Raw genomic sequence first — 26632 nt, forward strand, 5'->3', positions numbered from 1 at the left:
ACGCAAAATCTACACGCACAGACTGTGGGTATTGGCTGGACTCTTCCTCGTTGTCATCTACTCCAACTGGAGTGCCGAATTTGCGGTATACAGTGCGTGCGTACTGGCAATACTCCTCCTCGAGACGGTGCTTAACTAGTAAACAAAACAGGTTCATACGTCCCACGTGAAGTTACTTTGAACTGGTAAGTCTTTTTGTAGCAAAGTTTAAGACGTTTGTTTGAAGCAAGCAAAGCATTGTTCTCTTGCGAAACAACACTTACGTCCACTATATTCAGCTATGCCAGAAAGAACAAAGAAAAGGGCGAATAAATATCTTCGCAGAAGAAAAAGGAAAGGCCGGTAAATATCACAAAGACAGGCTACTAGAGTAGACTAGAAAATGTGACCTCCTGGCATGCTTGCCTCCGTCCACGTCCTAATCTGACCCAAATACTGACCGGTGTTCTCCAAGCTCATAATCAATCTCCCTCGAATATTCAACCACTGGCCGCTGGAGTGTTGTATTGCATCACCATTCACCAGAGAAGATGCGAAAGGACTTAACCGCGCCTTGTCGTGCATGGAATTCAATAATGCGCCGTGGATTTGTCACCATCTCTTCGTGTTGCCAGACGACGTAGCCGCTAGCCCATGTCCCATGGGCAGGGCAGCAGGAAAACTAAAAAAAACCTTGGAAAGCGTCAAAACTGGCTCCTCGGACCGGCCAACGGGACGCCCAATAGAACGGCGCCCGGCGTCCGGCGTCCGGCCTCTGCCCTGGCCTGCCGAGCCGTGCGTGACCGCGAGCCATCTGGCCGCACCAGCCTCGCGCCAGCCACACGTCTGCCCTGCCTCCAGGCCTCTCGCGTACCTTCTCCTCCCACAGCTGCGCGGCCTGTGCGGCTGTGCCCCAGCCCGGCGCCCACTGCCCTTGCCTTTGTCCTCGCCCTGCACCTCGCTTCGGCTCCGGGCTTTTTCTTGTGGCCGATCGCATCGCATATTCGCATTGTACCTGTCTCGTTTACGTGCGTGCTCGCGCATGCATGCATCATCACGGAGCTGTGGCCCACCTGGCATGCCATTGCCACCCGGACCCGGTTGCTTCGACAACGAGCATGTCCTCTTCTTCTTTTCTGGCTGATGATACACCGTGCACGGGAATCAATCTCGGCCGTTGATGAGCAGACGATGCAAAAGTGCTGCATGTGCCGTCAGAAGGCGTCACGTTTAGGACGCCGTACACGGAGCCGGGGCCCTCCTGGCTGTGGCTGGCAACGTGGGCCCGTGCATCAGACGCTACCGGTGAGGTGGGAGGGGCTGGAACGAGAGGCCGGGATGGCGCTGAAATCCGTCGGTTCGATCAGAGACCACGCACGCCTCACATCCTATATCCTCTCCTCCTCGCGCCCCCCTCGCCTCCGCCCTCATTCCTTCCCTCGCCTTCTTGGTGTCGTCTCCTCCGCTGCTTCTTCTCCTTCTTCTTCCTCCTCTGCTGCTGCGACTCAAACCCCTCGGTCAACCGCCACCGCTCCATTTTGCATCTGAAGGTCGCTGTTGCGCCGGAGGTAATGGCCCCCAAGGCCGGCCGTGGCAAGGGCAGGGGCGGCGGCGGCAAAGGCGACAAGAGGAAGAAGGAAGAGAAAGGTATATATGCGTAGCCTGTCTGATGAAGTCTTTTGCTCATTCTGTACGCGCATGGTGCAGAGTTGAGAGTCCTTGCCGTCGTTGAGCTTCTTCTTAAGAACATCGGATTCTTGTTGTTGTTTTTGCTGTAATCCTAGTTTCACTTCTTTGCGTGTGGAAAAGGCAAAAGAAGGATTGTTATTAGTAGTAGTAATCTTTTTTATTTCGTCCTTTATTCGTTTGCTTTTCTTTCCTCTCTTATGCTTTCTCCGTACTGAATCGGAGGTTTTTGTCTCTGCTGAACCCTTTCCTGGGGGCTTCGTGTTCTGTGCTTATGATCACTCTTGTTCTTTTCATTCCTTTTCTTTCAACAACTACTCCATTCGTTTAGAAATGCTAGACGTATTTTATTTTAGAAAAATTAAATTTTATATATGTTGATTAATATTAAATTAAATTATAAGAATATCTAGTATATAAAAATTATATGACTAGGTTCATAATTCAAAATAATTTTATACTATATATGTTTTATGGTTATAAATGATATATTTTATATAGGTTTTATGGTTATAAATAATATATTTTATAAGAAAATTTTAATTAAAATTTAACTTCAAAACTGATCCAAAATCAAAAGAAAGTATCCTCCAGCTATTTTCTTGGTGCAACATATCCCGTGCGGTTGAGTCATGCAGTTTGCGAGAGCGAACTGAATTGCACAGCCGTCTGGACCCTGTCCTCATTTCAAGTGCTGTTTGCCCTGTTGTTCTCATGTGCTGAATTTGCGAGAGCGAACTGAATTGCACAGCCGACTGATAAAACGGGGTTCATTTCTTGTTTCTGCAGTTGTGCCCAGCGTCATCGACGTCACGGTTGTCACCCCCTATGAATCTCAGGTGACACTCAAGGTATGTGTGGCTCCAATAAAGGTAGCTGGCTTCTCCAACACATGAACACAAAGCCAATAAAGGGTCAAGAACAGGACAGAATAAAAAAAAGATGAATAGTAATCAGCTGGGCATGTTTGGGAAAGTGGAGCAGATACTGCAAACTGAATACTTTGTAGCAATTTGCAAACCGGATTGCTCTACACCCAATGTTTACACTGAACATACAAGGGCATTACCATGAAACTGTGAGCTCGAGGAAGATCAATTTGTGTACGGTTTGTTAATACTGTCCCTGTTGTTTTACTGATGTGCAGGGGATATCTACGGACCGTGTGCTGGACGTGAGGAAGTTGCTGGGGTCGAATGTGGAAACGTGTCACCTGACAAACTATTCGCTGTCCCATGTGGTAATGTTTTCCTCTCTTCTGCTAAGTACGTTCTCCAAATTCAATTGCAGTACAAGTAGGCACAGTACACAGCTACACATTCTTGGCTGGAAGATTTACCAGCAGCAACTTGTCCACAATACATTCATTTACCTCGGGGTAATCCCATTTGAGTGAGGTTAGTGGATTTGTGTGGAGTACTTGTACTCGATTAATGAATGGTGTCGCATGTGCTGCATGACAGGCACGCGGGCAGCGGCTTGAGGACGCCGTCGAAATCGTGGCGCTGAAACCCTGCACGCTCAAGATCGTGGAAGGTAGGTGGTGAAATAATCTGCACGTTACCGGTGTTTCCTTCTTTCTTTCTCCCTTTGTTTCTTTCTTCGCTGCGACTCGGCATCATTGGAGGCTCACATTGATCTGCACTTCACCGTCCTTGTCCGGACGAGGGTGGGCTGGTAGCTGGTAGCAGAGCTCGGAAATAAGTGAGTGCTTCAGTACTAGGAGCAATTTCGAGAAGAGAAAACAGACGTGTCCTTGGCGTTGGTCACGCAAGTACATGTGCACAGTGCACCCTCTGTTGCACACCAGTCCAACCGACCATCAATGATCGATCCACGGTTGAATGTTCCGCCAGGGGGGGTGCAAGTAGAGCAAAGGAAGCACAGCATTAAGCCCTTAGTACCACGTTTGGTCGTGTAGAACATGGCTCGTTACGTGACCAAACATTGAAACCTAATTTCACATTCTATCAGGCTATACCTGTCATTCAGAAGAACGAACACGGCGTGGCCTTTGTCCATCAACGACATTGAATCCGATGGCATGGACGTTCCAACACTGGTATCGTGCAGTCAACAGGTAGCAGACGCCTCCTACGATCGCCAATGGTCATTCGGACTGCTCGCGAATTCATTCATTCTCGTCAGTGCTAGATACTCAGGTAGCAGACGCCTCCTGCGATCGCCAATGGTCACTCGGACGGCTCGCGAATTCATTCATTCTCGTCAGTGCTAGATAGACATAGCCTTGCACTAAGTACGTGTACGTCTGGTTTCGTGCCTCTTACACTTGAAACTACACATCGTGAATGCCCGTGACGTCTTGCTGTCTCGGGCGCTGCCACCAGGGAGTTGGCCACTTGGCCTGTCCACCAGAGAATAGTTCCTCTTACGTAATTGTACTGGATGATTTTATCGCTGACACACGAAGTCTATGGTGGCACATTTTTTCCTTGCCAATGTGCGTCTCTTTCCGTCGCACGCATGTTTTGGTGGCCGCGCGTGGCTGGACGTACACGGCGGCGGCGGCATGCGAGGTTTCAACGAAACGTGGCCGGTGCAGCGTTCCATGTGTGCCGGAAAGCTGAGGGGGAGAAGACTTCTGCAGTTGCCAATATTTTCTTCTTCGTCTTTTTGCGAGATTTTAGAGAAGGGTTTGACCGCATAGTAGTTAACGTTTGATTAGTACGGGGAAACGTCGTCTTCAGGTTCAAAAGCACAGTACTAGCTAGTGCTGATTATTTAGTTTAATCAAAGAGCAGAGCGGCTCGTGCTGCCTGCAAGTGCCAAGTAACATTTGGACGTACTGGAAGGGCGTTTCACTCGCCTGACCGAAGCCAGCTCCAGCTTCTGCACCCTCACTTATAAATACAGTATTACTTTACATTTATTTCTGTTGGGTTGTTATTAAGGATCCTCAATATTTCTGGTCTCGTCAGTCTACATCTATGAACCATGGGTCTTCGGAGTCCTTACGGATCTCTAGCCTTTAAAACTCTTCGGGGGCCCAACTTCTCAGAGCTCTAGTCTTCTGTAGTCTGGACTGGCTCCCCGAAGCACCGGGGGCGAGTCATCGGGTCTTTAGAAAAGATCAGGGAAGGCCATAAGGGGGGTCGAGCGGGGTGGCTACCCCGGGCCCCTAAAACCGAGGGCCCCTCTTCATATACCCTGTGTATAGTATATGTGACTAAACCCAAAAAGTAGATACGCCTAATAGTCCGTATAGTAGTACGTAGGTGTCCTGGTTCCTTTGGTCCATAAAAAAACAAGTAACCTACTTACATGTCTAGTTTATTTGGCTGTTTGCTTGTTTCATATTTTCTTCCGTCTAGACAGTCTAGTTTTCTGTGTTCTATGGAACCATGACTCCAAGACGTTCCATATGCCCGCAGCTTCGATCGAGGACATGCGTTAGTCATTGCCATATAAGTTTTTATCGCTAGTTTTTCTCCTCTATAGTTTTTACTTTACCTCAAATGGATCCGACTATTGCTGAGATCGTACGTTTGAAATATGAAAAAGTCACCGCTCGCTCTGGCGATCGATGGGTTCGGCTCCGTTGCACGATACGGGGGCGGCTCCCGCGTGCACTCAATCATCGCCGTCACAAAACCCAATCGTTCACGCTACCAATCATAGAAGCACGCAGTCGATAGACCACCAACAGCTGAATCTAGCCGTTTAGCAGTAAGCAACTATCTACCAACACATCGTTTGTGCTATGGTGCTAGCACCTACGAGCATATTGCTCTAAAGACATATTATGGCTGCAACAAGTAGCAACCCGAGAAATCAACCTCGCAAGTAGGGTCCTCACACACCTTTCCTCTTCCTCCATTAGCAAAAGAGGAGCTTCGAAGAGGCTAATGGCTCTGGATTCCGCAAGGTTTGGCCACAACAGCGGTGTGGCATCTACAATGTTAATCAAGGTTGAGGGGTTCCGAACCTGCCCTGTTCTAGGGGTTGTGGCCGAGGGTGCTCCGAAGCCTTTCTCAAGCGGCATCGCGCCCTTGGTTGGCACCTTGAGGAGGGGCACTGATGCAATATGCATGGAGCTGGATGTGGCCATAACACTAAAGACTATTGTACTCTCATAACAATAGCCTAGTTCGTAGAGCGGAGGGAGGATCTGAAGCCAACATCGTAATAAAACCACCGCTTTAGCCATCCGATGTATCATCGGTTGTTGATGGAATTCACCAGAAACGCATCGTTGTACTTCGGCCACAGCTGAAAGTTCAAACTGCCAAAGCTGAGGGACTTTTTCTCCTCGTCCTCTGTACGTATCTTCGGTTGGAAGCTCGCTTCATGAATGAGGGCGAAAAGGTCTGCTCTCCCTTTGTATCTCTCCGCCCGCATGGCCCACTCGAAGATGCCCAGGTGGGCAATGACGTTGGTCGACAGATGCAGAAGCTCCACGTAGAAGTAGCAAAGCACCCCTTTGAGGAGAAGCATGACTAGAAGGCCAAGGCTCGCGTCGAAAAAGACCTCAAACATCACGGTCTCATGACCTAGAGGCTCCGGAACCACTTCGCCCCGCGGGGCTCAGGCGGCGTACCTGGAAGGGGTCTTCCCTCTGCGACCATCCGATCGAGCTCGATCTTGATGACGACAGATTTCTCCAGCACGATGGTCTACCGAGGATGCTTTCGGCTTGCGCGGTGGAGATCCACGCTCGGTGGCTGCTTGGGCTGTGGTGGAGGAATCGGCGCCATCTCAATGGCCGCTGCCCCGCGCACATCAACAAACCCGCCTAGGGCTAGACAAAAAGCTCAAAGCTCGCAAGCCAACTTAGCTGGTGTCTGGCTTGACTCGGCTTGGCTCGGCTCGTCTCGTTCCAAAATCTAATGAGCGGGCCAGAGTTTTAGTTCGTTTAAATAACAAATCAGCTCGCGAGCCAAACGAGCCAGGGCCATCATCTGCATCATATCGCTCCTTTTCACTGTGGTCATCAGTTTGCTCATTGGTCATCTTCATCTCCGATGGAGAGGCTCCTTGCCAATCTATTTGGCTTTCTATTGGTCAGCTCCTCATTACGATACAACTCTTATCTTTTTTCTTCTCTCATCAGCCATTCCTTCAGGCTTTGCATGTATGGACTGATGTGTGAGGAATGTTGTTTCATATATTTTTTTTAGGAATGTTTTATTCTAGTAGCAGAAAATATATAGGTGGATCTGTCTGTTGTTGTGCTGCATGTGGGTTTGAAAAACTTTCAGAAGAGATTCAGCTTACAACAATTATATCTCTGATTACACCATGCAAAGAAGTATTATACTTGTAGATATCATTGCTATTGCTGTATGATTTTATTGATGTATTTTTTAGTGGATGTTTATATTCTTTTTATCCTAATAACGTGCCGCTCCTTTGAAAAAAAAAAGTAACAAGCCGCTCGTGAGCCAAACGAGTCGAGCAGAGATGGCTTTTCTACTCGTTATATTAAACGAGCTAAATGAGCCCTGATGACAACATGCCGGCTCCCGCCTTGAGCACTAAAACTAGCCATGAGGGTCCCCTTGAGGCGACGAAAGGCATTGGACGGTGGTGGAAGATGGGAATGATATGGCTGGCAGAGCGGATAGACTAAAGCAAATGTAGATAGGAGCATAGGTGCAGAGCAAGGCCGTCGCTAGACTGAGACCCTCTCCTTAAAAATCTAAGGGAGGGGTTGTTTCCTCATGAGAAAACATGCGCGTGCCCCATCTTATCACCCACGTGGCCACAATCTTAGGGGAGCGAAATGGCCCCCCGCAACCCTCCAACGATGAGACACCACATGCTCCACTATCACATCGCAAAGCGTAACCACATCACTAACCGTATGTCGTATTTAATACCCTCTCTCACAAAGTGTCGTCGGACGGTCAGTGCAAACCAATTGGACTGGATTCTCCAAAATAATTCAAGCAATATAAAGGACCATAGACATCGACTGCGGAGCTAGGAACCCTGGAGACCCTGCTCCGAAATAAAAAACTACGGGGCCGATAGCTCCACTGGCCGCCCTCGCCAGGGGCTATTGTTAGGGGTCATCATTAAGGACCCTCGACGCCCCTGGCCCCATCAGCCAACGCTTATGGACCACGGGTTCCTAGAGGCCTTACGGGTTTCCAGGCTCCAGAATCCTAGTTTTCCCGAAACCCCAGTCCTCTGGAGCCTAGATAGGCTCTTCGAAGCACGGGAGGCGAGTCATCAGGTCTTGGAAAAAGATCAGTCAGAGAGGGTTCACCAACCATCCTCCACCTACAAAGAAGTGGCTGACATTTACTACCAAAGCAAGTGGAGGTCGTTCTGCTATCCCAACACAAGTAGGGGCCAAACTGACACCTTGGACAATGCGCCGCCGCAATAAGCGACCGACCGAGTACCACGGCCTTAAGGCCACTGGCACCTCTGCATTGCCGTAGATAATATCTTCTGATTATGGGTAAATACATCATACCTAGATCCCTATGGTATAGTGATAGTTTGTATCGCTATCTCTATAAAGACATGTTTGCAAATTTGCACCCTGAACGACACTATAAATACAGACATATAACCATTAGATTAGAGGACCAATCTTTTTATTATCAATATATTTTTTGTTCTTCCTCCTCTTTACTTCTTCTTAAGCTTGAGTCTCCTCTCTAAAAGAGACTCTCATATCACTTTATTCGTAAAAGATATTTTCTCTTTCGCCAAACATTTCTTTTATCGTGACGAAACTGGTTTTAGAGTAATCTGCTTACATAGGTTACTGAACTAACTGCAGAGTTTAGTCCAAGAACTACAGCATATTCACATCGAATTGATATTAGGCTAGCATATATGAATGCGCGAGGGTATGTATGTAGATACTGGACCCATGTCTCCATGCGTGGTGGTGTTCATTGTCTAGTATGATGAAATCAACAAGGGCGATATTAGGCAAGTACAAACTACAGTGTGAAGTGCTAACGCCCCCGCGTCGCTCTAGGGAGGGGCGACTCAGGCGGCCACCACACCCACTACACCGTCGGTCCTCCCCTCGGCATCCCCACCTCGCTGCCGCCTGAGTGCGCCATTGGAAGTATGTGTGGCCGCAAGGACGGCGGCGGCGAGGCTATTTTTTGCCCACACCGTTGTCCTCTCCCTCGTTGTCTTGAGGAACGGCGATTGGGATGTCCATGGCGGCTGGATTCGGCTCTGACACGTCCATGGCGACTGAGGCTGTGAAGTTTGAGCATGGTGGCGGGTCAGCGTGAGCAAGCGATCGTTGGCTACTCGACGAGTAGCCAATTTGAGGTGTCGACCAGTGGGTTTGGTAGATCCAAACGGGGTCATCCGGATCTGGTCAAGTCCAGCGTCGTCACCGCCACTCGGCGGAGGCTGGGGCAACTGCAGTGCCCCAGTGGGTAGATCTGCATAGGGAGGGTAGGGTCGGGGCGGCGGCAGTCGTGCGTTCAGCAGCGGCCGCGTGGGATGACAGTGCCTATGTGTGGGCTGTGAGCGACTCGCATGAGGTGGCCGCATGTGCTGGATGACACCAGAAGAGGCGACTGCGTGCGATGGCTGATCAGCATAGAGGTGTAGACAACACGACGATGGCATGTGTACACGTAGGGAAAGATGGCTGACAGAGGCTCAGTGGTGGTGAGAGGGTCATCAGTGGTGCTAGATCTGCAAGGGGGCACTTTTGGCACCGCGGTGGTCGGTCCTACAAAGGGGCGGCTAGTTTCGGTGTTGGGCGGTGTGGCCTTCGTGCCCGGATAGGCGAGAATCAGCATCCTGCATTTGATGGCTAGGGGTGAGGTCCTGGCTCAGCAGGGCAGACAATGGTGGTGACCGGTGGTAGCAGTGACGACGGCTCACATCGGCTCTAGGATTAGACCTGCTGAGGTTACGTGCTTGGCGGGTCTATGCCGGGCTGATCATAGACGATGTGGCGGCGATTAGAGGCAGTCGCACACGTGTTGGTATGGCGGCTTGCAGCGGATTGTGGTGGCTACCTCTGCCTGGCAGCGGCTAGTATGATACGGGACAACGTCGATGATGGCGCAAGCGACAATGATGGCGTGTCGGTAAGAAGGCTTGCAGCGGACTATGGCAGCTAGCCCTGCTTGATAGTGGCTAGTTCGATGTGGGACATCGTCACAAGACGGTGCAAGCAGCAACGATGGTGCGTCAGAGGTGGCGGGGGTGGATGCTGTGGCGGTTGGTCCCGCAGGGCGACAGTCACTTTGGCGCAGCAAGGTCAGATCCACTTGGAGGTTGCGGCAAAGACGAGGGTGCACGTATCATTGGTTGCGAATAGCAGCCAGGATGAGGGCGTGCGCGCGATGGTTGATGGGCATGGCTTCTATTTAGTAGAACTGTAGGCGGCAGCAAGGCGAGTGTCGGTGAATCAGGAACCGGGGGTCCCCGAATCCCGAGGCCAGGCCAGCAATCCGCCACGTGGCGCCATCCTGCCGAGTCTCCTTCGCGAGGTAAAAAAGATTAAGTCCTGGGAGAGGGCGCTTGGGGCCACAGTCAGTGGTCCCCGAGTACTCAAGTTCCCCGATGATCTGCGAAGTCTAAGTACTGGGAAGAAAGTGCTTGGGGAGGTATACGGTAGCCCCCGACCACCCGAGTCCCCCGACGATCAGGAAAGCTAAGTACCGGGAGAAATGTGCCCGGGGCCGCGAGCGGTGGCCCCCTGGGCACCCAAGTATCCCGAGGACCCACTGAAGAAAGTTCCGGGAGAGAGTGCTCGGGGCTGCGTGCAGCAGCCCCCGAGCACTCGATCCCCCGAGGATCCGTACAAGCGTGCCCGAGAGAGAGTGCTCGGGGAGGTGAATAGTACCCCCAAGCACTCGGTTCCCCGAGGATCAAGAAAGGGCATTCTCTGAAGAGATTGCTTAGGGAGGTGAACAGTGACCTCCGAGCACTCGGTTCCCCGACGACTCAAAGAGCCCCCTGACAGTGGCCCCCGAGGGGCCCACTGATGAGGTGTCAGCTAGTCAAAGGCCCAAGGCCGCATTTAAAGAGCGTGCGTGGCCTGTCACCTCCAACTGCTCCCGCCACGCTCGGTGTCAGTTCCTGCCACATTCTGGCAGAAGGGCGTGGGGTCATTAAATGCACAGGTCCCATCCCGTGCCATCTGGTCCGTCTCGGGATAACGTCGTAAGGGCCGAGGCGTTCCGTCTGCCACGCTGCTGTGGCAGGAGAACAAGACAGGGCGGGCACGCCGGGTCGCTCTGCGGCTGCCCGGTGGGCCCTCTCCACGGCGCCCGTTGCCGATACATTTATGGTAACGGATGACCGGACGTGGGGCGCATTTTCCACCCCCGGTCACTTCGCACAGAGGCTATGATGACGCCGTTTCCATTTATGGTATCTTGGAATTTGTGCCCCCTCCCGTTCGGGGCACGCTACTGCCGGCGGCTTTAAATACCCGCCGGCAGCACGGACAAAAAGGAGTTTTTAGAGAGAGTTTTTTAAGGCTCTGAAGTGAGTCAATCGCCCACAAGCAAAAGAAGTTTTTGAAGCTTTGAAATCTCTGAGCAAGCTAAGCAGCGAAGAGAAGAGAAGATCAAGAGCACCCAGAGCCAGCAGACACACGCAGACCGAAGAACAAGGAGCTTCAGGCACTAAGATAGACACACATTCTTGTAACCAGCAGCATCCTTAAGGGACATTCTTAAGGCATTTATAGTATCCATATAGGAGTAGAGTGTTACGCCTCCGTGCGGTCCGAACCTGTCTAAACACTAGCGCATTTACTCCGTTCCACACTAGATCATTCCACCCCACCGGCCATCACATTCATACCCGTTTATTTCTCCTGCGAACATATTCAGGATCATCTCCCGGCCGAATCTCTAAAAAGGGGTCCCTCAGGATCCCTGCGACAGGAGTTAACCCTCCAACAGCGAGGATGTCGCTATGGGCGACCACGAGAAATGGCACGGCAAACCACTTCGGTGCATGGTGGCCTTTGTTCAGTGGTTTGAAGCGGCCAATTTGACGTGGCTGATGTACTCGGCGAGGACATGGACGGTGTTGCGGCGGCCAGAGGCAGCCGCATGCGTGTCGACATGGCGGCTTGTAGCGAACTACGACGTCTAGCCCTACCTGGTAGCAGCTAGTATGGTGCGGGACAACGTTGATGACGGCGCAAGCAACAACGATGGCACGTCGGCAAAAAGGCTTGCAACGGACTGTGGCGGCTAGCTTTGTATGGTAGTGGCTAGTTCGGTGCGGGACATCGTCGCAAGACGGCGCAAGCAACAACGTTGGTGTGTCAGCTTGCCGGCTATGTGTTGGCACGGCGGCGGCGGCTCCTGCTTGGCGGCGATCGGTTTGGGGTTGTGTGCTTACGACGGCTAACCCTGGTTGGCAGCTGTGAGTTCGGTGCGACACGACTCCCACTGAGGTGTCGATAACGATAGAGGTGGGAAGGCCAATGGTACAATTGACCTCTTTTCATTGGAGTTGGTGAGGCACGGTGGCACGACGACGGTAGGTCACACATAGCGGCGGCTGATTTCTGCGAAAGACGTTTGTGCCTGGAGATATGGCGGGGGAAGTTATGATGGTTTGTTATAGTTATCGGTACGTGTTGTGGTCTTTTTATCTAACTGGTCGAGTTTAGTTGCTACAGTTGTTTGTTTTTTTACTTGTTACTTTTTATTGTTATTTTTCTTATTCTTGATTATATCCTCCTAGGACTATATACTTGTATTTTTTTCGTGCTATATGAATAGTGTGCCGTTTGTAAAGAAAAAAAAGAAGACTACATAGTGCAGCTTGCTGTTGTTTTTTTTTTCCCGAGCTCTGAGATGAATGAGTTCTGGTTGTTGTCCTATGGCCCATGCTGATACGGGACAAAGCGACGCCTCTAGGAATCTGCGGTGGGTGCTTTGCTTGGCTCCACAGCTTTTGTTGCGTCAAGTATTTTTAGGTGCTCAGGCTTCAGTGGCATTACTATACTCCATTTAGTACATCACCTGTCAAGATCAACGTTTCTGATGTGCTATTCCTAACTTATTGACTCGACTAGGAGCGTCGTTTGTGTGATGTTGATTGACGGGAAATGCCTACATAAGAGGGGTTTCTGTACTGCACAAGTCATCAGTAGTTGTTCTGAATTCTGATTAGTTTGTAACAACCAATGTTGGTAGACTCTTTAATTTCTTGAGAGAATACTAGTTAGACTTCAATCTGATATGAATTTACCTATTCTAAACCCTAACCTATACATGCACAATGCAATCATTAAAACTAGCAAGTTGTCTCGTACTAATAACGTGGCTAGCTTCGTTATAATATTTAATTAATTACATTTTACATGGGCTTTTTATTTAAATATTTGATTTTTATAATACTTTGATTTTTTAAAAACTATATTTGATATCTATCCTTTCTTTTCTACTCCAACCCTAATTTCATTTATTATTTATTTTATTTTGTTTGAATTCTTTATTTAAATATTTTGCTTTCCAACCTATATGAAAATCGAACTACTAATTATCTTTAATTTTTAATTCTGAATTTAGCTGTTTATTAATCATATCTGATATGTACCTTTTGTTCGTAACAATAAATTATCTAGATCATTTTTTTTATTAACGCGGTAATTTCTTAATATTGAGAGCAAAATAACGAACATAATAGCTTCTTTTAACGCTTAAGTAATAATATAATAGATGAGTTTGGTTTACTTCATCTGAAGGAGTAATTTTGTAAGAGTTGTTTCTAACCATCTTCCTTGCAATAAGAAAAGAAGAAGTAACCACTCTCTGTTGGGCCTCAAATGTAGTGTTGGGTTCCAAGTATAGGCCTAGAAATTTGGCACAGACCAATCATATAATTGGGCCTTGGATCTTGATTCTAATGGAGCCCAACGGCTTGTGCGCGCAGAGGAGTACGCGACGGAGGAGCAGGCGTTGGCGCACGTCCGCCAGCTGCTGGACATCGTCGCCTGCACCACCGCGTTCGCCAAGCCTCGCGACGGCGCCACGAAGCACAAGCCGTCCAAGCATGGGCGCCCCGCGACGCCGCCCTCCCCGCCCGCGCCCGTCTCCACCGGGGCGCATGGCGGCGAGGGCGCGCCGCCGATATCGGAGGCGCACGACATGGCGGCTATCCGGCCGCCGCCGAAACTAGGAGAGTTCTACGACTTCTTCTCGTTCGCCCACCTCACTCCGCCCGTCCACTGTAAGGCTACTCGCTGCCCCCCGATTACCTGCCGAAGCATCGCATTTGGTTCGCGCTCTCTGACGCAAGGTGTGCGCAGTTATCAGGAGGAAGGAGGCGAATGGTGCTTCTCAGGAAGGCGATTACTTCGAAATCGAGGTGATCTCTCACGCGTACACTTGAATTTACTTGCAAAACTTGAATTCGCTTGCATCCATGTGAGGAGCTATCCGATTTGATTGGCGCTGTAGAGTTGCAACTCTGCAATAGCCAACTTAGGCATGTGCGTCGCCTAATGGAGTTCATCTGTGCCCAGGTTAAGGTTTGCAACGGGAAGCTTCTGCACGTAGTTGCTTCGGTCAAGGGTTTCTACTTGGTGGGGAAGCCGCACACCGTAAGCCGCTCCCTGGTGGACCTGCTGCAACAGCTCAGCAATGCATTTGCTAATGTTAGTACCGTGAATCCTACATCTTCATTATCTTCTGTGCTTAGCTCGCTTTCCTTCCTGTTCTTATCTGTTTTGATTACACGTACAACTGCTCTAAGTGGTACCTATTATTCATTTTCCGCAGGCATATGAGGCGCTGATGAAAGCTTTTGTAGATCACAACAAGGTTATAATAGTGATTGTTCTTTCCCATTGTTTTTATTTTCTTGTAATGAAGATTGAATAGAATGATGAAGTTCAAGAAGTTTTGATGAGAATACCTTTTGTGCATCTGCAGTTTGGGAATGTACCTTATGGATTCCGTGCAAACACATGGCTTATTCCTCCAATATATGTTGACTCCGCTACAAAGTGCCCAGCACTGCCAGTTGAGGATGAGAATTGGGGTGGAGATGGGGGTGGCAGTGGACGCGATGGAAAATATGATAGAAGACGGTGGGCAAAAGAATTTTCTATTTTGGCTAGAATGCCATGCAAAACTGAGGAAGAGCGGGTGGTCAGAGACCGGAAGGCTTTTCTTTTACACAATCTGTTTGTAGATACAGCAATTTTTAGAGCTGCATCAACGATACGGCGACTCATTGATTTGTCCATGAACTCAACTAGCGCACAAACTGGTCCATATGGTTCGAACGTACTTGAGGAACGTGTCGGGGACATGCATATAACCGTAAAGAAGGATGAGGCTGATGTTAGTTCGAAGCTGGATGACAAAGTTGATGGAGTTGCCTTCTGTCAAACGGGTGCTATGGATATATCACAAAGGAATCTTCTCAAAGGTTTAACTTCTGATGAAAGTGTTGTTGTTAAGGTGATGCCTCATGCTTTCATCTTTTATCCTATTTAATTTTGTGTGCTTAATGTCAAAAACTAATTTCTGTGAACATATGATTCCCATCCAGGATTCCTTGACACTAGGAGTGGTGATTGTCAAGCATTGCGGATATACGGCAACTGTGAAGGTTTCTGGATGCACGAAAGACTGTAATGATGGTAAACAAACCTTTGATACCTCTGATAATCTTGATGGAATGCTGAACATTGATGTACATGACCATCCAGATGGAGGTTCTAATGCCTTGAATGTTAACAGGTTTGATATATACTCTCATGTAATTTTAGTTGCTTAAGTAGTAGCTTCAATATGTTACTCATGATTTATTTGCTCGTTACTAGAAAAAATAATGTTTTAATACATATTAAATTTTCTCACATTTGACATGGAAATAAACAGCCATATTCCATTAACCCCTCTCTTTATCTGTTTTTCTTTTCAGTCTAAGAATACCGCTCCCTAAAATTATCAATTCAGAAACTGCTGCTGGTAATCAGTACCCTACTCCAAAGTCTCATGGTGATATTCCTGTGAGGAAACTAGCACGTACTGTACTTGAAGACAGCTTGATAAAGCTGGATAGCATGCCTTGCAAAAATCCTAGAATTATCAGATGGGAACTTGGGTCCTCCTGGCTGCAATACTTGCAGAAAAAGGATTCTCCGGTATCTGAGAATGGTAAGGGGAATGCAACAAATGGTGACAAAGGGGCAGCTGTCAAAGGTCTTGGAAAACATTTTGAACAGTTAAGGAAGATTAAAAAGAAAGAATGCAACATTGAAGGTTCCATCTCTGAGAAGGAAGAGTCTAACTGCTTGCCGACGAATGGTATGCAAGAATCAGATAAGATAGCAGTTGATGAAACAAATAAGGAGGCTGATATAAGCAAGCTGATGTCAGAGGATGCTTTCTTTCGCTTGAAGAGTTTGGGAGCTGGCCTTCATGAAAAGGTAATTTAATTCTGCAGGTTCACTCTCTTAGAATTCTCTTTTAAGATGGCTAGAACTATGCTTGTGGCCGGCTTGTAAATTCTCTCTAAAATGCTTCGATGAACTTTTTCATGCTATTTAACTTTGGATCAACATAGCAAGTAGTTTGTTCTAGAAGTGGTAAAATTATATCAGAAGCCTTGTTTTAAAGCTGTGATGTAGGAGTAGAAGAGCTCACCAAGAATATGTTGGTGAACTTTGGTTTGTTTAATAATTTTATTATTTCTTGATCCAGTCGCTTGAAGAGCTCACCAAGATGGCCCACAATTTCTATGATGATACTGCGCTTCCAAAGCTGGTAAGCCTTGCCTTAGCTATTTGGAGAACCTTCTTTTAAGTCCCAACTCACTTTTATTAACATCCGCTACTTTAATTATGTTGTCCTGATTTGTACTTTAATTATCTCATAAACAATTCTTGTTATGATACAAGGTTGAGATAGTTTACCGATAATTTTAAAGTAGTAAAAAAGCATATGTGGTCTTGAGACTTCCTTAAGTATTGTTTAATGCCCATAATGGCTAATTCGTTTTCTCTTGGAATGCAATTTGCACAGGTGGCTGATTTTGCTTCCCTTGAACTTTCCCCAGTGGATGGAAGAACCATGACCGATTTCATGCATACTAGGGGACTTAATATGTGCTCCTTAGGCCGTGTGGTGGGTGTAAATTTTATGCACAATAGCTTTTGCTACTATGTTTGGACAAATTTGGCATAATAACCTGACATTGTTTCTTTATATTAATCAGGTAGAGCTAGCGGAGAAGCTCCCACACATCCAGTCCATATGCATCCATGAAATGGTTATTAGATCCTTTAAGCACATCATCCGAGCTGTTATTGCAGCTGTTGATGACATGCAAAATATGTCTGCAGCTATAGCTGAGATTCTAAACATTTTACTAGGATCTCCCAGACTTGAAAATGATGCTGACACAGATGCCCATAGTGAACATAATTTGCGATTGAAATGGGTAGAGAACTTCCTTTCAAAAAGATACTGCTGGAAATTGAAAGATGAATTTCCACACTTACGGAAATTTATCATTCTGAGAGGGCTTTGCAGCAAGGTATGGGTAGTCAAGTGAATTATGGGAACATTCATAGTTTCTGTTCTCTAAACAGGCTGCTGGTATGGTTTATTGCTCAGGTTGGACTGGAGTTGGTTGCTAGAGACTACGATATGAATAGCCCTAACCCATTTGACAAATCTGACATTGTCAGCATTGTTCCTGTATGCAAGGTAGTATATTATTGAAACTTAGGGCACTATTTATTTCCCATCTCTTGGATAAACTATTGATTATATTTTCTTTGGTTTTGTGTTCTGTTTCAGCATGTGGTCTACTCATCTATTGATGGTCGAAACTTACTGGAATCATCAAAGATGGCATTGGATAAAGGAAAACTAGACGATGCTGTCAGCTATGGAACAAAGGTACATAATGGTGAACTTTTTGTGTCTTTCTTCAATTAATAACTGTTGTGATAAAATTTGATTTAGAAAATTAGTTTGCTATCTTCTTTATTAACTAAATACTGTGTGTTTTTTCTTCTTGTTGAAGGCTTTGTCCAAAATTATAGCTGTTTGTGGTCCATACCATCGACTGAGTGCTAATGCATACAGCCTTCTTGCTGTAGTGCTTTACCATACTGGAGATTTTAATCAGGTACTTCAATGAATATGGTGTAGATTTGCTCTATTATATCTGTTGGATGTGCTGGTTTACTCGATCCTGTTTTGCTAAAAAATGACAACAATACTACTATTACAGTAAGCCGTAAAGTTTCTTGTTGATGGCAGTTCCCGCAATCAAACTAGAGATTGCTTTGTTTACAAAACTGTGACCTGTCTGGTAGCCTGATGTGGCAATCTTGGATTTTCATTACTTATAATTTTCTTGGTAGGCAACTATCTATCAGCAAAAGGCACTTGATATCAATGAAAGGGAGCTTGGTCTTGACCATCCGGAAACTATGAAGAGTTATGGGGATTTATCTGTCTTCTACTACCGTCTGCAACACATTGAAATGGCTCTAAAGTAAGTGTTGTTATAGGTGTTTTTTGTTGAAGCATGAAAGCTAACTTGATGGCTTTGGCATGAAACCAGTCTACCGTGGTGCAGAATAACATTTGCGCCAACGGACATTGTGCTGGTTTATTTCCAGCTATCATATGCATATCATATTGAAATGGGCCCTGCAGCATTCTGCTGTACTAGCCAGTGTAGCCTATGCTGTTTTGTCCTATGGCCTGTGATTGGTACTTGTGATTACACATGATTATTATTATTATTATTTTTTGCTGTGGACACCATATTTGCCAGATAACTATCAACTATTACACTTATCATCCAACTTCTGTCATTTATGTTATATTGATTGACTTGTATGCCTAATGGTATCTTCCTCTTGAAGGTATGTGAACCGTGCACTATATCTGCTTCAGTTTTCTTGTGGGCTTTCACACCCGAATTCAGCTGCCACCTACATAAATGTGGCTATGATGGAAGAAGGTATGGGAAATGTTCATGTTGCTCTTCGGTACTTGCATGAAGCCCTGAAGTGCAACAAGAGATTGCTAGGAGCTGATCACATCCAGGTAACAGAAGCTAAATTTTGTTCCTTACCCTCCAATGTGTTGTTAGCTTGTAGCCATTTGAATTACCTTGTCCTAGAGCATACACACATCTGATATATGACTTGTAGCCATTTGAATTACCTTGTCCTAGAGCATACACACATCTGATATATGATAAACATAAGATCCTGTGATTAAATTACTTACCATGAACTAACAAGGCACTTCTTTTGATCAATCAGACTGCTGCAAGCTACCATGCCATAGCCATAGCCCTTTCAATGATGGACGCGTACTCCTTAAGCGTGCAACATGAACAAACCACCTTGCAGATACTTCAGGAGAAACTAGGGCAAGATGACCTTCGAACTCAGGTTCTTTTTCTCAGAACGTACAAGAATAAAGGCCATATATTCTGATGTTCTCTTGAATTACAAAGTATTTTTTTTGCTGCAGGATGCTGCTGCATGGCTAGAATATTTCGAGTCAAAAGCATTAGAACAGCAAGAGGCCACTCGAAGAGGCATGCCAAAACCTGATTCATCTATTGCAAGTAAAGGGCATCTTAGGTATGAAACAATGAATAAACTGCGCATTGTCAATTGTAAATTATTTTGATTTAGATTGAAACATCTATCTTTCCAGCGTATCAGATCTTCTTGACTTCATAAGCCCAGACCAGGAAAGAAAAGAGAGGGATATGCAAAGGAAGTGCAGGCGTGCAAAGGTGATTATAATACATGTTTACATTTCAAGACCTATCATTGTTAAAAAGATAGTTGGAATAGATATATGTTTACTTTTCAAGATTATCGTTGTTAAAGAGTGCTGGTATGATAGTGAGAAGAGATCGTGCACGCCTGAAATGATGCAATCATGATCCGTGATAAGTTTAAACGACAACCGGGTTGGAACAATAATTTTCATACTGGGTGCTATGTATGAACTAATGAATGTTTCAGGCAGTAAAACCTATCCGGTTTATGGAATCACTATAGGGTTATGAGTTAGGCATGATAGCCATGATAGTGCTACCAGTTGGTCTCAGAAAATGTTGGGTTATAGTCAGATGACATTTTTGGAACACGAACTCTGAAAAGGTATAGCCATTATGTATTGTTTAGAATATTTTCATCGATACATTCCATTGAAATTTTGTTAGTTAAGACACCTACTCAATTAGTACCAAGCATATTTTAGGGACATGTTTTAATTCCAGTTGTTAAGTTACCAAGTACCAATCATCAGTCCATGACCTTCTTAAATATAAATGGAACTTCTGTACATATGAACATAAACTTAATTATTATTTTTCTTGTATATTCATGAAAAGGAAAGCTTACTAGTACCTTTATTTATTGTTGTTTTATCATCATCTTTTTAGTTGGATCTTGTGGGTTTCATCTCTTGCCTACCCCAAATGTAGTGCCAAAAGGCTTTGTTGTTGTTGAGATGTTGTTGTATATTCATGAACTGGGTGTGCCAATGTAGCCTCTGGCAGACATAAGGCTGTGGTGCCTTGTGGCTCTGGTCATGGGTTTGAACCCGCTTTGTCCTTTCTGAAAAGGAAAGATTATGCATTCTCTTTTTTTTTTTTCCAATACTATGATCCATGAATTACTGAGGGGCAAATTTTGGTTTCTTGTGTGAACTCTAACTTAACGGTGCTGCTGCCTCTTTCTTTTCCCCTATTACGTCTTACTTTCCTTTTCACCACATATAGTATTAAATGCAGAATAATATCAGAGCCCATCATGGCGAACCAGTTGAAGAAAAGGAGAATTTCCAGCATGACTCAGGATCTCCTCTTGAAGCAAGCAAAGACAGTTTTCGAGAAGAAAAAGTGGATATGCATTCTCAAGTGGTATTAAAAGAAAATTATGCTGTCCATGACGAGCAGAAGCAAGCAGATGTTCTATCACCTGAAGAATATTCTGACGAAGGGTGGCAAGCAGCTAATTTAAGAGGGCGATCTGCAAATGTAAGGAAGAAAAGCAGTGGCAGGAAGCCAGCTCTCACAAAATTAGCGGTTGATCGCTTTGAAGATCAAACAAAAGGAGATAAAGAAGATGCTGTAAGCGCTCCTAGCCAACTCTCCTTTGGTAGCTTTCTGAAAAATGACAAGTTAAATGGGGATCCCAGCATTGTTGAAGATAAGTTTTGCAATGCTATGGCTAAACCAGAACGGGGTGCAAAACCTAAAGGAATTAACAGGCCAAGTAGCATAGCTTCCAAGTATGTATCATACAAAGATGTGGCTGTTTCTCCCCCTGGCACAGTCTTGAAACCAATTTTGGAACAGAAGGAATCAAAGGAGAAGGATAATGGACATGATACTGATCAAACACTGTCATCCGAGGAAGAAGATAGAAGGTTTGCAGAAACAGAGAAGGAAAAGCCAAGTGATGACAGCAGCAAAGAGGTGCTTTCAAGTCAGCCAGATGGAGTCAATCATATAGAAACAGCAGCTGACAGCAACAGTGACGAAAGCCCATCAGCGCCTAAGAAAACATCTGGAAGCAAACTTTCAGCTTCAGCTCCTCCATTCAATCCTGGATCACTCTTATCAATGTCCCACCCGTACAGCACAGTGGCAATATATGATGCTAGTGCTGTTCTTCAACCAATACCAAGCCAAGCAATGGAGGTTCTCCCTCATGCCATTGACACTAGAGTGCCTCGTGGTCCTCGGTCCACCTTGTACTATCGTACTGGGCATGCCTTCCAAAGGAAACAAGGTTACACACACAGCCAGAGTACTATTGTGAGGGGTAGCTACTCCCCCACAACCATGAATCCTCATGCTGCTGAGTTTGTACCTGGAAAAACTTTGCAGCAATCTGATGTGGCTGACAGAGAACCTAGTCCCACTAATCCTGCGACTGATTCTGCTCAGGATGTGGCATCTCAGGCCGCAGATGAAGTAAAGGCTGAAATGCCTGCCACAGAAAAGCCAGGTCAAATTGAGAAAGTCATTTCAGGTAAAGGAAAGGAAAACAGAGGTAAAGATGTCATGAGAAATTCATACAAAACAGAACTTGCGAGGCAAATTTTGCTCAGTTTCATCGTGAAGTCAGTTCACGATAGCTTAGGTTCCATTGGAGCTGGATCAGACGGAAAACCAAGTGGATCCGATGAAGCTAGTAATGAACAGAGCAGCAACATAAGCAAGAATGCCTCTGGTCGCAAAGATTTTGATAAACAAGAGAAAGCTACCGAGGTACCTGAAGGCGAGAAGGATACAGAGGGATTTACAGTCGTTTCAAAACGCAGAAGGCGGCAACAGCCATTCATGAACCCCATAAATGGTCTCTATTCTCAGCAGTCTATTTGCACTTCTGTCAGCTAAGGTTAGTGCACTTTCTAAGACCTGCAATATTTTGGGAGATGGTACCTTTTACTTTGCTTAGACGGTTGGTAGCAGAGTTTTGCCCTATCCAAATGAGCGATTGTGTAGTCAAACTGTACAAAGTTTTCCGGAATACCATTTTGTAATAAAACCATTGTAATTTGGGGTAGCTGTAGTGCTGAATAAAATGTTTTGCCTTTGTATGTTATAGATGGCAGAATCATAGGCCCTAGTGCTGATGTTAAGTTCATCCAATATTCCAATGGAGCTTCTCTTAGGCCCTAGTGTACGCACTTTGTCAAGTTTTTTTCTTAAGAACACTTTGTCAAGTTGTCATTAGGATTTATGATTGCAAATGCTGTTAGAGGCTTAGAGCAGACCAAACTGAATTTGCTGAGCACTGAATGCCTTGTCAGAATATGAGCAGCACTTTCACAGTTAAGCCATTGCAGTTGCAGACCAGAGCACCACTGAGGCCAGACGTGAACTGGTTAACAGTTTAAGCTGTCGCAGCTAGCTGCAGGAGTAGCCAGTAGGCCGGTAGCAGCTGTTGCACCACCTCCATCCATATCGTTAGGCTTAACTCCTTACGAGGTCAACTCGCCTCCATCGCCAGCATTCGCCTGCCGGCCCGGCCAATAGCCCATGCCACGCATTGAAACCCTGTGGCCATCCTTCCATGCATCTCGCTTGCTTCACCTGTGAATTCCGCGTTCTGAAACCTGGTCGGCGCTCCTGCTGTACATGCGTATGCATGGCATGCCGTGCTGAATTGCTGATGCTGCGCTGCACCGCAGCGTCTGCTTTTCCTTTTTATTTATGACGAGTCCATTTACTCGGAGCCAGGCCGATGATATCAGGGGTCGGTCAGAGACCGGCATGCATATGCATGAGCGTGCAGCCATGCACACGCACAAACGCACGCACGCACCTGAGCTCTGAATTAATACCACTAGCATTCCGCGTGAGTAATTGGGCTGGAAGCTAGTCACGGGAATCCGGTTGAGAAGCATCCTTCTGCCAGCGAGCTAGCTTCTCTCTGCACTGGTTCCTCCATCCATGAAACCGTGGCAAGAAATCCAAGTGTAGTTGTTGCAGGCTTCTTGGCTTCGAATTCGCTTGTCCAGTGTGTGCACGCGTCTCATTTGTGCGAACTGGGGATGCGCTCGTGCAAAACAAGTGTGCAATTCTGAAGGCAGGAAATTTGACGCGATCATGATGTTTCCAACACAATTCATGTGAATCATCAGCCGAGTTTTCATCTGAACCCTGCAGCGCGGCGGCATGGCGCCCGTGACTACTTGTCCTTTTGAGGTTTCCACGCATATATTCCTCGATGATTTGATGCCCCCCCCCCCACATGCTAGTGACTACAAGGTTCGTGCAGATGCTGCCTCGCTGCCTCATCTAGTCGTCCCACAGGGGGAATAAACTTGACGTTAGCATCCGATTCCTACGATCCTATCTAACTCTGTGACCAAGCACGGTCACAAACAAGATCAGCTCCGAGATAAGTGTTGGAAACTTCAAAGAGCTTGCTTTGCAAAGCACATGCACTTTTGGGGCAAATGGTAGTACTACGTGGTACTTTGGTAGGCTTCCAGAAGTTGACCTGCTACATGACAACATAATGCTTGTAAACAAACACAAGAACTGCTGCTCGTATCATGATTCCGACATATAAGAAACCTCCATGGAAACCTACTGCCACTTGCGCACACATGCACAAAGTAAGGCTGGCATACTTTATCAGATTGAGATACAGTAGAGGATCAGAAAATTAAACCTAGTTAAGACCAGCAAGAGTTGCATTCATGGATCATCTAATTTCTAATTATGCAAACAGGCGCTATAGGTAGATGAACATAGCATCGCCGGAATACATTGACCAGGTGACGACTGACTAGTGATTAGGAGGCGAAGTAGCTCCGGGGGGAGTGAACCGGAAACAGCGGCAGCAGCTTCGGCCTCTCGCCGTCGCCGCCGCTCCTCGGCGACGAGTGCAGGTAGAACCCCTTGGAGGCGATGGCCTTCTCCTCCCTCTCCTCCTCTTCCTTGCTTATCACCACGCCGCACGACGACGACGAATGAGTCGACGGCGACATCGACGAGGACGACGACAGCGACGGCGAGGAGGAGGAGGAGGCCAGGAGGTAGGCGTCCATGGGCGAGACCGGCGAGTGCACGAGGCCGTGGTGGTGGTGGTAATAGAAGGACTGCCGCCGCGTGAGCTCCAGCCTCGCCGGCACCGCGCGCCGCCTCTCCTGCAGCTTCGGCCGCCTCGGCGGCGGCGCATGCGCGACGGTCATCACCACCTCCTGCTTCTCCGCCGGCGTGCCACCCGGCGCCCCCGTCAGCTTCTGCACGAGCGCCCTGAACGTCGCCGGGTCGGCCTGCACGAACGTCGTGTTCGCGTCCATGCAGCTCGTGGCAGCTTCTCTCACCATCTTCGGCGAGCGAGACGCCATGAGCTAGCTAGCTAGCAAAGCAAGGAGCCAAGGAGCAAGAAGAGGTGAGGTGAGGTGAGGTGTGCGCGTGAGGAAAAGGCGGGAGAAGCTAGTAGCTTTTTAAGGGACAAAAAGGCTGCATTAAAGCCAAAGGGATCGATGAGTCGATGGATCGTCGCAGGACAGGGGTCTTTTCTGCCTCAAAAACCTTTGCTCTGCTTTATTGCCGTGTACATGTTACGGACGACCGACCCGCGACTGGGCAGCGTACATGCATGTGCTGCATGATGCATCTTTTCCGGCCCTGAATCGATTCCTCTGCTTCTTTCACTAGCCCATGGCCGCCTAGGCACGTACATACGAACACGAGGATGCGAGAGGGGGCGGCCGGCCGGCCGGCTCGTATGGTGTCTCTTCTTCTTCTGACTTCACTCTTTAGGTTCAGTACATCATACAGATAGATGCCGACTGACCTAGAGAGAGAGAGAGAAGTGACTTGTGTGTGATCGAGAGGCAGTACAGTGAGCTAGTGACGATGAGCCGGATGCTTAGCTTAAATGATGTGCTCCGGAGGTACTGTACGTGTACGAAGAAGTGCCATTCGTCGATGACTAGTCTCCGACCGAGAACGTCCATGAGCATGCGTAGCGTAATCACCTTCATGTCTAGTACGTAACGGATGTTGACGCTGGCCGCATACGGCCGCAGAAGATCCCGGGCGGGCCAGTAAAGCAGCAGGCTGTGTTTGCGTGAGGGGAAGAGGAAGGTGCTGCTTCGGGAGCGGAGGATCAGCTGCGCCGCATCGAACGCCAGACCGCCCGTTCCCAGGGCTGAGCTCGTGCAGTCTCGCCACACGGAGCGCGTCCTCCTGGGCGGCGCCCCTGTCCCGTGTTAGCCGAACTCGGACGGATCATGGTGCTGCTGCTCCATGGGAGGAGCTGGCCTGTCACGTACTTGTCCGCTGCCTCCATGTCGAATGGGGTCCGGGGTCCGGTTGTCACGTAACGTCGCCCGTTCACGGGAGGGCTTTCCTTCTACGGGGCCAGCCGGTCAGGGCTGATCTTGTAATACCCCGAATATTCAAAAAATAAGAAGGACTTGAGTGTGAAATTTTGACTTTTAGATGCGTTGTTCCGATGGACGACCAAAGACTGCGGAGTGAGGTCTCACGGCAGCACAATCTGGCGCCTTCTCACAAAAAGGTATGCATTTTTCGTTGGTTCGGGCTCGGGTGCGGCTGGGCCGAGCTATAGGACACGGGACCCATTGCGGCCTTGAATTTTTTATTTGTTTTTATTTTAAGAATAACTCCTAACAAACTATATTTTTTAAAAACTAATCCTTTTGATCCGCTAATCATCGGACAAATGACTACCATCACGTCCCCCATTCAAAAAGTTAATGTTTGAATTGTCTTGTCAGGTGGCGTGATAGGAAATATATCACGTCATGTTTTTCTGTGTCTTATCGTGTCATGCACGAGGGTGGGATGAAAATAACTATTTTAGATCATCTTCAACAGATACTTTAAAAATTTATCCCTATAACATTATTACAGTATCCTCTAGCACTATTATAGTACTCTTTATTTTTTTTCTATCTCTAATAACTACCCTATTTTCTACTTTTTACTACTCTTCTCTTTCCTTCAGATCACAGTCAATCTCTATAAACAGTGTAGCGGTTGCTACAGTATTTCAGTAAATTTGGAGTATCAGATTCTCTCCTCAACACTGTAGCACTGAATGCAGGCTCCGGTGGAGAGAAGTTTTGAGTGCTACAGTGTTTAGGTATTGTGGTACTAGATACGGACTCTGTTATAGACGCAAGTACCATTTGCTTTTACTCATCGCCGTATTTTTACTGTAGCCAATTTGATCGCTGTTTTTTCTTAAAAAAATTATAGAAAATATAAGATACTAATAAAGTTTATTTCATTATGAATCTAATAATATAAAAGTTCTAAATATCTATAAATATTTTTAGAAAAAATATATAGTCAAATTGCTACAGTAAAGAGACGGTGATAAGTAAAAATAAATGGAGGTAGTAGAAATACAGGGCTCATTTGACATAGTTCTAGATTTTTTCATAAATATTTTGGTTTTAAATTTTTCTGAAAATGTTTCTATAGTGAATCCTCTCAATTTGATGAAAACGTTTGGTAGTGATTCTAA

At 46.7% G+C, this 26632-nt stretch overlaps 2 protein-coding genes across 3 annotated transcripts; one reads left to right on the top strand and one right to left on the bottom strand.

Moving 5' to 3' along the window:
- The first annotated feature begins 1383 nt into the window (after positions 1-1383).
- Positions 1384-22216, top strand: LOC133925101 (protein REDUCED CHLOROPLAST COVERAGE 3-like). Of its 2 annotated transcripts, none has more exons than XR_009910899.1 (23): positions 1384-1626; positions 2455-2516; positions 2813-2905; positions 3129-3201; positions 13531-13827; positions 13907-13965; positions 14123-14254; positions 14379-14420; positions 14532-15065; positions 15157-15347; positions 15532-16039; positions 16314-16376; positions 16635-16736; positions 16828-17148; positions 17229-17321; positions 17415-17516; positions 17644-17748; positions 17987-18120; positions 18497-18680; positions 18902-19033; positions 19116-19228; positions 19313-19386; positions 20395-20464. XR_009910899.1 is itself a non-coding variant. In XM_062370938.1 (23 exons), the coding sequence occupies exons 1-23, from the start codon at positions 1551-1553 to the stop codon at positions 22006-22008; spliced, it is 5112 nt and encodes a 1703-aa protein (XP_062226922.1). In that variant the 5' UTR covers positions 1386-1550; the 3' UTR covers positions 22009-22216. The 2 variants fall into 2 exon arrangements, 1 of the variants encoding a protein (XP_062226922.1); XM_062370938.1 differs by having other exon boundaries at positions 1386-1626; positions 19305-19386; positions 20395-22216.
- A 1488-nt stretch (positions 22217-23704) lies between these two features.
- LOC133925102 (VQ motif-containing protein 11) lies at positions 23705-24952 on the bottom strand. The gene has a single exon (XM_062370939.1). The coding sequence runs from the start codon at positions 24474-24476 to the stop codon at positions 23919-23921; it is 558 nt and encodes a 185-aa protein (XP_062226923.1). The 5' UTR covers positions 24477-24952; the 3' UTR covers positions 23705-23918.
- Positions 24953-26632: the final 1680 nt, after the last annotated feature.

Source organism: Phragmites australis, chromosome 7 (assembly GCF_958298935.1).
Source record: "Phragmites australis chromosome 7, lpPhrAust1.1, whole genome shotgun sequence".
Lineage (NCBI taxonomy): Eukaryota > Viridiplantae > Streptophyta > Magnoliopsida > Poales > Poaceae > Phragmites > Phragmites australis.

Bases quoted from the DNA above. Each gene is read 5' to 3' on its own strand.
- LOC133925101 (XM_062370938.1), top strand. From the start codon at position 1,551: ATGGCCCCCAAGGCCGGCCGTGGCAAGGGCAGGGGCGGCGGCGGCAAA. The intron at 2,906-3,128 runs GTAATGTTTTCC...GCTGCATGACAG, and splicing joins ACTATTCGCTGTCCCATGTG to GCACGCGGGCAGCGGCTTGA. The intron at 13,828-13,906 runs GTAAGGCTACTC...AGGTGTGCGCAG, and splicing joins CCTCACTCCGCCCGTCCACT to TTATCAGGAGGAAGGAGGCG.
- LOC133925102 (XM_062370939.1), bottom strand. From the start codon at position 24,476: ATGGCGTCTCGCTCGCCGAAGATGGTGAGAGAAGCTGCCACGAGCTGC.